At 39.8% G+C, this 11,345-nt stretch overlaps 1 protein-coding gene across 1 annotated transcript in view; it reads left to right on the top strand.

Annotated features, from left to right (window-relative positions):
* Positions 1 to 11,345, top strand: part of KIDINS220 (kinase D-interacting substrate 220kDa) — a 75,356-nt gene that overhangs the window by 45,209 nt on the left and 18,802 nt on the right. The window contains exons 23-24 of the mRNA XM_017744909.1: positions 6,973 to 7,151; positions 10,789 to 11,015. Coding sequence (XP_017600398.1) covers positions 6,973 to 7,151; positions 10,789 to 11,015 — 406 coding nt within the window. The remainder of the gene's footprint in view (positions 1 to 6,972; positions 7,152 to 10,788; positions 11,016 to 11,345) is intronic.

The raw sequence follows: 11,345 nt of genomic DNA, 5'->3' as shown, positions 1-11,345 counted from the left end.
GGGGATGGGGAGGAGAGAGGGGGGTTGGGGGGGATCAAGGGAACTAAAGGATCTAAGCAAGGCATAGCTCATTTATTACTTTCATTTTAATGCTTTTGCAGCTCTTAACACCATTCCAAGGGATGAATTGTGGAATATACATGCTTTGTCTAATTTATCAATAATAAAAAGAATTGTTGTTTCTTTATTTCTTCAGTTCTAGTCCAGTTTTAGCACTGGTATATTACCTTGCTTGGGTTTTTTTTCTGGTCTTTACTGAAGTTATCCCTTTTTGAAATCAACCACAGAAACAGTTATCTCTAATAATGGTAACCAGAGAAATACTTAATTTCAGGTTACTACACAACTCATCCTCTGTTTTTCTTTTATTTTTTTCCTTTTTTCTTGAAATTAAACGGATAAAAACGAATTTAGTTGCAAGTGAAACGGCAGTTCGTTACTATAGATTTGTAGTTCTATCGCGTGGTTTCATTGGTGCCGTGTTTTCCTGATAGGTTTAGATCTCTTGTGTGATACACCCATGGTAATCAAATTAAGAAATCACTTAGGTTAAAACATTTTTCTGTTTCATGTACGGTGGACTATTTCTCCTTCGTTGTTTACTACTTCAATTTAAGAAAGTATATTTATAGAATACTAAAAATACCACCGAGATATAAATGATATGAAATTATTTTATTAAAGAATTTGATTTCATAAAAACATAGTATTCTGTAGCACTAGTAGTAAAATTTATTTTTCTCCATATAAAGGCTCATTTATTTTTATAGCAATTTGATGACACATCTGCTTGCTTTATTCAGCTGAAAAGAAAATGTTGGTTCTTGGTGTTTTGTAAAATTGCTTTGTTAAATTATTTTCAAAATCGTTCAACTTTTAACAAATGACATTTGATACTAACATTGAAAAGCAATTTCAGCTAATTAAGTAGATCCTTCTATAAACCATTGGAACATTAAGATGACAAACTGTTCATTCAGGATTATTTTAATTGGTACAATTATTGTAATTTTGTTGCAATTATGTGTTGAGCTAAAAGCTTTTGTTTAAATCATTTGAGGGTTTTTTTGTTAATATACATAAGTAAGAAGAAAAGAAGTAAAATAAAAACTGATGATAAGCATTATCTATTTACTTTTTCATTACAGTGCTTTAGACAAGTATCTATTGAATTATTCTTTTAGAAAAGTATGTTACATGCTTTCAGCCAATCTGTAGAAATTTTAAATGTTAAAATTGAGCAAGATCATTGAAATGTAACTTTTCTGGAAGGTTATTATGTTAATTCCAGTTTTGACACTGTTTAAACACCTTTTAAGAAAAAGGGTGAAATGAACTTTTGAGGGATTTGTGAGTTGCTTAATGCCTATTGATGTATTAATTTAAGAAGTGTAGCTATTTAGTGATTATAGAAATTAAAAATGAAAAAGCTGTGGAAGGTGCCACATTCATCACTCTGATTATAATGTTCTCTGCAATCATCTTTGCCCAGGCCAGGTTTAAATAAATCACATCCTTTAAGTAGACAATTTAGTATTCTTGTAGACCTCACAGTGAGGCATTACTTCTAAAATATTTAACCTTTTTGTTTTTCCATTTCCTTTTATTGTCTCTTACTTAAAATGCAGGGCACATAAAGTTACTATGTTTCCTACTGGGCTAATAGTGTGGTCTCAGTGTTAAAAGGCAGTGTACCAGTTGAGTAGTAGGTGGTTGATGCCCACCTTTTTTTTTTTAAATTCTTTTGCCTTTTGTAATTCAAATAGCACTGCAAAGCTGTGAATGAATCCGGGCATTTGTAACTGCTTCAACACTTTATCTTAAAGTATGCCAATGTAGGGTGTGTTCTGGAGAGTTGTTTAAAAACCAGAACTTTTTAATATGGCTCAGTGACAGTGCAGGATACTGGGTGTGGAAGATTAGTTTAATAAATATCAATCTTTTAAGGATCGGAATTTTTTTTTCTTTCTGAAATGATCAAAAGTGGGAGCACTGAGGAGAGGTGCTTTATCCGCTGGTACTTGAGTCAGTTTTGCAAAGCAAGCTTTCCTGAATACCTATGGTAATAGGAGTTTTTAAATAGCTATTGCATCTGTTCCGTGAAGTCTCTTCTGCTTAATATGCGCTGAGGGGGCTTGAATTTTTGTCTACATAGATATATCAAACTATAGCTTTCTCTTTTTTGGTCTTTATTGAGATAAATCATTTAGTTCCTTATGTTATAGTATTGAATGTGCAATGACTTTTTATTCCTGTCTTTATACGAATGGGCTTATAAGCAAATGTTCTTTTTCAGTGTCCAAATGACCTGTTGCAATTTTCAGTTTGAGAGAATATTTGCAGCACAGTTGCTGATAGTACTGCAAAGTTCCTGGAGCCATTTGTGGTGAGAGCTTTTAACACTGTCACTATACTGACCAGACATGAGAAAAGTAGGATAAGTAACTAAAGAGCAAAGCATAGTATTAGTAGGATTTGATTATTAGGTATTAGAGATCAGATGTCTAATTAGCAGACTGTTAAGCATCAAAATTTCATATTGCATTCCATAGCGGCCGAGGTTTTCTAGTTTTGTGTTTCTCAGTATCAAATCTCTGGAAAAATTTTTTTCTCATTTTTAATGACAAATTATTTCATTATTTTAGGGAACATTTTTGACTTGTACCGTATTGAGAGGAAAAAATTAAAAAGCACATGATAGATAAAACATGACATGCCTTCATGCTCGTGCCTTCTGTTGCTCTATTATTTAATAGCAATTAATTAAGTCATTTGCTTTTTATGGAGTGAAAAAGTTAAATGACTCTTGTCCATGCAGTTGCTTGCTCCTGTGAAACACACGAGGTAAAAAAAATAAGGTGTGCAAAGATAAATTTGAAGCATTTCTTTGTTTTCACCTTCAGGGAGAGAGGTTTGGAAAAAGCAGGGAGACCAGCCCTTCAGGGTATGAGGGCTTGTAAAGAAGTTAACCTTTCACCAGTCTGGGAACAGCAGGGCAGGCTGCTCCATGAGAGAGGAGTGGGGAGCTGAGGAGGACAGCAAGGCAGGCACGGCATTGTGAGCAAGGGGAGCAGTCCCACAGTAGCCAAATGGGAAGGTGGGAGCAGGTTCAGTGATGGTAACCAGGGACAGCAAACAGCCCGGTGGCCTCTAGCCACAAGGCACGTTTTAGGTCAAGGCAGGAAGTTAAGCCAGTGGTCAAGGTCAAGAGGGGAGGACCAAGGTTAAAGGCCTGAGCTTAAAAGCTGTTCTTAACTCAGGCAAGAGAGCCCTCCAGTGATGCTTCTCACAGCTCTTGTCACCACAGCCTGGTTCCTCAGCTATTCTGCATCAGATCCAGCCTTGAGCACAGGCCCCAAAATCCCTGCCTGGGGGGAAGAGGTGGGTAAATCCTGTTGGCATATTTCAGGGCCTGACGTAACCAGTGACATAGGCTATGTGGGCACCTCTAGTGCAGCCTCCAGTGCAGATGAAGGTGGTTGATTTTGGCTGTTGCCATTTTGCCACCACCTAGCAGGGCAGTGAAGTAGATGGTCAATAGGTGGGCTGCCATGTGTAGCCCAACAGCTTAGCACCTTCGCCTGAGCTATGCTGGCAACATTCAGTGCTGGACACACTGTCAGACCATGGTGGTTATTTTCTAAGTCAGTCATGGAAGTACAAGGTGAACATAATTAGAACAAATTTGAATCTTATTTACAGTCTCTTGAATGGAAGGTAAGATGATGTGCCTCTGTGTACTTGTACTAAGTTATCTGTATTTGAGGAAAAAGCAGAAATAATTCATCATTGTTGGAATACAACTTATTCCACAATGAAAGCAGTTTTTAATTTCACCTGCTCATGGGAAAGAGATATGAAGAGTAGTGGAATGAATTTTTAAGGTTCACTTCAATCAATGTAATGTTTTGTTTTAGCCTCATTCCTTCTAAATTCAAGTAGTTTCTCCTGGAAACAGACAGTCTGTAACACTGACACTTTTTGATGCTTCTGATTTTAAAAATAATTCTTTTGCCTCAGGAATCTAGCCTCAAAATGAGAATAGTGTGTTCACAGTGCTTTATTTTTAGATCTGCATGCTAATATTTTAGAGAAAGTAACTCCTAAAGTGCTTTACATGCTAACCTTTTATTTTTTTATCTGAGAAGTGCAGGCACGTATGGTTTTTGTGGCTCTTTGCCAAAAGATTATCATTTACATAAATATTTCTTTCAAAGGCGTAGTTTAAGACATGGAGCTCAGGAGGTTAGAATAGAGACTTCAATCTGCACACCAGCAGTGGGCTATTGGCTTCTGAACAGTAGCTTTGTTCATCGTATTCGGAACACTGTTCACATTCAGACTTAAGTAGAGCTGGCATTAAAAATCAGCTAATTTGTTTCATGTGATTCATCAGCTGTGTGTTTTATTTAAATCTATGTCACATTCTCTTTTGGCTTTTTATTTTGTAGATTGAAGTGTTGAAGTAGGCCACTTTTTAACTCTTCAGTTCCTGACTTGAAAAGTGACTTAATTTTTGCTTTTCCAGTGTTGAAGTCCTGACTCAAATACTTACAGTAAATATATATAACTAACATACATAACTAAAGTGTGCATTAAGGATCTTGGTTTTTTTCACCATTTGATGTTTGATTTAAAACAGACACATTTACAATCAGTTTAGTTGTAGTTTTATATAAGGCAAAATAGAACAACCTAAGGTAGTAGCTAAACATTAGTGTGTAAAATATGCACTTCTCAGATTCTGTGGAGTATACAAGCTTTTCTTTGATACTGCCAAAGTTCTTATTTTTTCTTTTGGCCCTTCACTTCTTGAGGTTAGGACTGCTTTCAGCTTCTATTAGATTTCTTTAAACTCTGCCAGAGAATGAAGTGTTCCCATTATTTGAAATTGTAACCTTTGAGTGTCCAGTTTGTCTTTTCACAGATGCATCACTTTTTATTCTCTTAAGGCTGGAGTCTCTGAAGCCTTACATACACTGAACTTCCCCAGAGTGGATAATCCAACTGCCATCTGGACAGTGTCTCATAATGATTTGCAGAATTAGAACCTTTGTTAAAATAGGCTACACTTGCTTTTATGCTTTATATTTGTTACATTTTTCCTGTGCTATAAAGTAGCCTCTCACTATGAATGAAGTTACTCATAGATACTGTTTATGACAGCATGGCCTGGTGGTATTCTCCATCTGTTAGGTACATGGTCCATTCAGATGTTTTCTGGTAAAATTTATAGGAATTTGTTAATTCTACTCGTAGTATATGGCAAGAATGTCTTAAAAGATCAGATTGAAAGATTAGCACAGCTGAAATACATTTTTAATGTAATGGAGTTGCACTTACTTCAAGCATGTAACATTGATTCTCAATTCTTTTATTTTTCTTAACATTAAATGCTAAGTATTTTGTGTAAATCTGCCACTTCTGTCTCTGGAATAATCCCATGGTACATAAAATTCTACTGTTTATGGAGGATCTAAAAATAAAGATAAAAAAAGATTGTTGCTTTTTAAAAGCAGAGAAATTGTGAACTAGGGTGAGATTATTCAGCTAATGGTAGACTTAGTTCATTAGTTCTATTAAAAATACAATTAAATTACAACCAGTTGGGGGTTTCTTTAAAGTGTTTTATGGTTTTTTCCTCTTCATAGACACAATGTGAGTGTGAATTTATTTAATGTAAGAGATTCCTGGTGTACTGATGATTTACTGAGTGTGCATGAGAGTCTCCTTCCTCCCTTCCCATGCATGCATCAGTGCACTTATTTCCCCCATGACAGCACTGGTAGTTGCCTTAGATCTTTTAATTGTCCAATAATCAGAGAAAACTCTTACACTTTCTTTTTTCTATGCTACCTTCTTCTTTTTAGCAAGTTTCAGCAGCTCACAGAGCAGCCAACATATCTATGCTCTTGCTCTTTATCATGGAGCTGTAGTCTTGATATGTCTTTGAAAAGAGCCATTAAAAATCATAATTAATTTTATATTTATATAAAGTTTTTTATATTTTTCTCCTCACAGTTTTTTTCTATTTTTGCTTTATGTACAGTGAGGTTACTTCATTGGTATCCATATGAAGTGCTGTCACAGTCACTTTATAGCCATTACTGTAACTGTATTCACCATTCTCAGTGCGTTCTTTCACTGTTTACATTTTTATTATGCTGGGTGTGAGAAATACTTTTTCATTTTAGTAATCTTTAATTTAGATTAACATTTCTCATTTGATATACCAGTACTATGAGATGAAACATCAAATAAGGTAGGTCCATCTGACCAACAATGTTAGCCTTCATCACTTTGCTTGGTAGGAGCTTTTCATAAACTTCCATAAGACTAACATTTAATCCTTCTACTTGTTCCTTCCTGAAACTTGCCTTTATACTAGTGCTCACAAAACCCCCACTGTTGCTTGACAATAGCCATAATGCATGAACAGTCCCTTACATTGATCATGTCTCATGGTTTTGTTATTTTCATTTGTTTGTGGCTTTTTCTTAGAAGGTGAATTGCTTGAAAGCAGGTGGTTGTTTTCCCACTTTTTGCAATGGATGCACGGTTAGATTTTGATCAACTTCTAGGATGCCTGTTCCTGTTACAAAAAGTTAGTTTAAAAATGAGATTGTTTTTACCATGGAATTCTGATTTGGGTATAGGAATTTGAATAGATATTTGAGGTTGAAGTTGACAAATGTTAACTTCTGATTACTTTGGATTTGACATTACTGATGTATGGCTTCTTTGACATTTCTCTGAAGCATACCATTAGATCAGATTGTTCAGCAGTTTGAGGTTTTTTGCATATTAGAAAACGTTACACTGATCTTTCTGCAGACAGTGCAGCTCTTTATGTGTTCTTTTATGTTTCAGAAAGCAGGGAGAATGGGTGCAAGTGTACTAGAATATCACTTTGTAAACTGAAGTCATACTCTAATAAATATGGTTTATGATGTATCTAATTTCACCCCCCAGAATTTCAAAGAATATTCCTACAACTAAAGATGTTGAACCTCTACTTGAAATTGATGCAGATATTCGGAACTTTGAAGTATTTTTATCCTCACGAACACCTGTTCTTGTTGCACGTGATGTAAGAACCTTTTTGCCTTGTACTGTGAACTTGGATCCCAAGCTACGAGAAATAATTGCAGGCGAGTATGCTTTCAAATAAATGGAAAATGACAAATCTATTCTTTATTTTAAGTTGAGCTACTTGGCATGTCACACAGAACACTCATTTGTTCAATATATCATACCTTCAGATTGTCTGATTTGACTTTGTTAAGAGGCCATTCAGTTTTGCTTAATAGTTTTGCTGTAACAGCCAGACTGTACTAGACTAAAGCTTCCCTTTTGGAGGGGGGAGTCCACTGTTCTTGCTTTACAGAGTGCTTTAGGAGATGGAGGAAACCAATACAAGCAATTATATTTTAGTAGAAGAGATGCGAGTTGACTTCACATCTTTGTTAACAATTTTGAAAATATATGTAAAACCCTATAGAAATGAAGTCAGTGAAACAAAGTCTTCTCCAGGCTGAAGAACCCCAGCTCTGTCAGCCTTTTCTCATAGGAGAGGCATAGGGTATGCCCAGCCACTGCCCTGGAGGGACATCTGCTGAGATAAGGAGATTGCACAATCTCCCAGCAGGACCCCCCCCGGGAAGGCAGCTACTCTTCAGTTACAGCAAGAAGACAAACCCAGAATCCTCTGGGAGGCCCTGTGCAGATCCTTTGTAGCCCATTGGCGTTTACCCTCTCACACCCACCCCCTGTATCCCTATAAAGCCAGCCCCCTGCCCCTGCGAGGGCCGAGAGCGCCTGGGCCTCCCCTTCGCCGGAGTACGGACCGATAAAGCTGCCTCGTGTGGAACAGCTGTACGGGCCTCTCGTCTCTCTCCTTGGTCTGGCCTGGAGGCTGCCCTGCAGAGCTGAGCTGAAATCACGAGCTGACAATCACTAAAGAGCTGACAGCTTCTGCGCAGGCCCTCCTGCCAGCAGCTGAGGGAAGACACCGGGCCTCAGGAAGGCGATCCTCCATGGGACCATCTCTCCAGACCGGTCACAGCTTCCTTGGTCAGAGCTACTGACCCCACACCAGCTGTCATAGAAAGGTGTTCCTTAGAGTCTTATAGTGGCTTGGTTTGGAAGGGACCTTAAAGATGGTCTAGTTCCAACCCCCCTGCCATGGAAAGGGACACCTTTCACTAGACCAGGTTGCTCAGAACCCCTTCTAACCTGGCCTTGAACACTTCCAGTGTTGGGGCATCTGTAAGTTCTCTGGGAACCTGCTCCAGTGCCTCACGACCCTCACGGTAAAGATTTGCTTCCTAACATCTAATCCAAACCTACTCTCAGTTTGAAGCCATTCCCCCTTGTCCTGTCTCTGTAAATATTCTCTCTCCACCTTTCCTGTAGGCTCTCTCCAGGTGCTGGAAGGCCACAGTTAGGTCACCCCAAAGCCACCTCTTTTTCAGGCTGAAAAATTCCAATTCTCTCAACCTTTCCTCACAGCAGAGGTGTTCCATCCCTCATTAATCATCTTTGTGGCCTCTTCTGGATTTGCTCAAATACATTTATTTCCTTCTTCTGGGGATCTCAGAGCTGGATGCGGCACTGTGAGTGGGGTCTCACCAGAGGGGGGCAGAGGGGCAGAATCCCCTCCCTCACCTGCTTCCCATGCTGCTTTGGATGCATCCCAGGACATGTTTGGCTTTCTGGGCCGCAAGGGCACATGGCCGGGTCATGTCCAGCCTCTCATCCACCAGCGCCCCCAAGTCCTTCTCAGCAGGGCTGTTCTGGATCTGTTCATTCCCCAGCCTGGATTGTTACTGTGGGTTGCCCTGACCCAGGTGATCTTGTTAAACCTCTTAATATTCTCGTAGGTCCGCTTCTTGAGCTTGTCCAGGTCCCTCTGGATGGCATCCTGTCCCTCAGGTGTGTCAACTGCACCACTCAGCTTGGTGTCATCTGCAAACTTGCTGAGGATGCACTCGATCCCTTCATTCATGTCATTAATGCAGATATTAAATAACACTGGTCCTAGTATGGACCCCTGAGGGACACCACTTGCCACTGATGTCCACTGGGACTCGAGTTATTGACCACTAACTTCTGGATGCAATTGTCCACACCCAGTGTCTTACCTATGTAACAGTCTACCCATCAAATACATCTCCAATGTAGAGAGCAGGATACTGTGGGGGAGTATATGAAAAGCTTTGTTGAAGTCCAGATAAATGGTATCTGTAGCCCTTCCCTTGTCCACTGATGCAGTCACTCCATCACAGAAGGCCACAGGGTTGGTCAGGCAGGACTTCCCTGTGGTGAAGCTGTTGCTGGCTGTCTTGAATCACCTCTGTCCTCCATGTGCCTTAGCAAAACTTCTCAGAGGATGTGGTCCATGATCTTCAAAGGCACAGAGGTGAGGCTGAGAGGCCACTAGTTCCTGGGGTCCTCCTTGCTACTGTTTTTAAGAATTTGCAATCTATCCATCTCTTGATGTAGAGAGCAACCTCTCCTCCCCTCCTTCCTCTCCTGTCCCTTTTGAACAGTCTGTAGCCATCAGTAGTTGCACTCCAGTCATAGGATTCATCCACCAAGTTTCTGGAATGGCAGCTGGGTCATAGCTTTCCAGCAGCACGGTGGCTTCCAGCTCCTCCTGTGAGTTGCCCACTCTGTGTACACTGGGTAGAGGCACCTCATCTGGGCTGTCAGCTGTGTCACCTTCTTAGAGGAGCACCCTTTAATTCCGTTGAGGTATTTCAGTGGTGTTTCCCTGTTGGCTTCTGTTACCTCAAGTTCCTGGCTGATCTCTATAAGACTTTCAGTGGAGAAATTCTTCCTGATGTCCAACATGAATGTCCCCTGGCACAGGTACCTTTTGCCTGCTAGGGGGAGAATACAGGGTCCCCTGGATCTTGGCTTTTTTTCTGGTGGCTGTTCTTTCTCAGGGAGGTCAGAGCATGATTCCAGCAGTCTCTGTCCTCCAACTCTCTTGCTTCTTAATCTTTCTGCTTCTGTACTTAATGCTGCCACCAGGCTGGACCAGGGTTGTCTGCCTGGTCATGTTTCACACAGCTGTTGTCTCTGCTGCCATACGACACTGGTGCCAGGCCCCCCTGCAGCCTGAGACCTGGATGGGAGTTCTGTCTGGGTTGTCACATCCTTTCTGGCAAGTGCAGAGGACTATAGGTTTCTGCCTTGTGGATACCATATCCAATCTCCTTCTGAGGGGATGATGACCACCAAGGGAGCTCACCTCTTGAGTAGGGTGACTGTGCCCTTCCTGCACCCCTGGCTGCACAATTACCTTGTCACACTCCCTGGGCTGAGGCTTGTTCGGGATCTTGGTTTCTTTGGCAACTCCCAGGTCTCCTTAGCACCTTCTCTGAGAGCACTTACAGCCCCTGGTGGATCAGAAGAGGCCTCTGTGTGCTGGGATTTGTTACTCTGCCATGGTACAGACCAGCCTTGAAGCAGCTTCTCTTGGAGAGTGACTGTTACATTCCTTTATGTCACATTTAAAAAAAAATCTAAATATTTAGAGACATGTAATATATTACATAAATTTATGTGATAAATCATCCTTTCTTAAAGACTCCTGTGTAGATGTGATCATCAAGAGAAATCAACCAAATCCAGCTGAAATTCGACATTCTTCTTGATGTTCTACTTGATGAGTTCTGATTGGAGTTAAATACACAAAAACATACTGTAATGGATTGGCAAACAAAACTTTTCCAGATATTTCAAGCAAAATCTTATTCTTGTTACCTATTTATTTTTCAGATGTTCGTGCTGCAAGAGATCAGATGAATATTGGAGGACTTCCTTATCCCACCTTGCCTTTACATGAGGCACCTGCTAGAGCAACATCTCTGTTCAGTCAGCCTTCCTCAGCTTGCTCTTCGACAACCTCTTTCAATGGGCCTTTCAATAGCGGAGTTTTGTCCCCACAGCCTCACAGCAGTTACTATAGTGGTATGACAGGACCTCAGCATCCATTTTACAATCGGGTAAATAATCGAGATCCAGTTAACATTCTTCTGATTTAATCTGGTAATACTGCAGATGTCATTTATTAAATATTAAAATGCCCATGCAAGTTTTATTTAGGAGTGGAGAAAAGTCCAAAAGTTGACAAATTTCTCAGTAGTGTTCAGTCGCTGTTGTCTGGGGAAGAAACATGGTAAATTTCATCAGAACAACAAATTACAAAGGGGAAAAAAAATTTTGAGATACTTCTTAATAGTAGGATATTGCAGGGCGCTTTTTTTTTCTCTCTCTCTTTTTTTTTTTTTTTTTTTTTTTTTTTTTTGGAAAACTCTCCTCTTTTCTAATCTCCC

Source organism: Corvus brachyrhynchos, unplaced genomic scaffold (genome assembly GCF_000691975.1).
Source record: "Corvus brachyrhynchos isolate BGI_N302 unplaced genomic scaffold, ASM69197v1 scaffold116, whole genome shotgun sequence".
NCBI classification, from domain to species: domain Eukaryota; kingdom Metazoa; phylum Chordata; class Aves; order Passeriformes; family Corvidae; genus Corvus; species Corvus brachyrhynchos.
The sequence above is the reverse complement of the archived record's forward strand: the minus strand, read 5'-3'. Positions and strand labels throughout refer to the sequence as shown.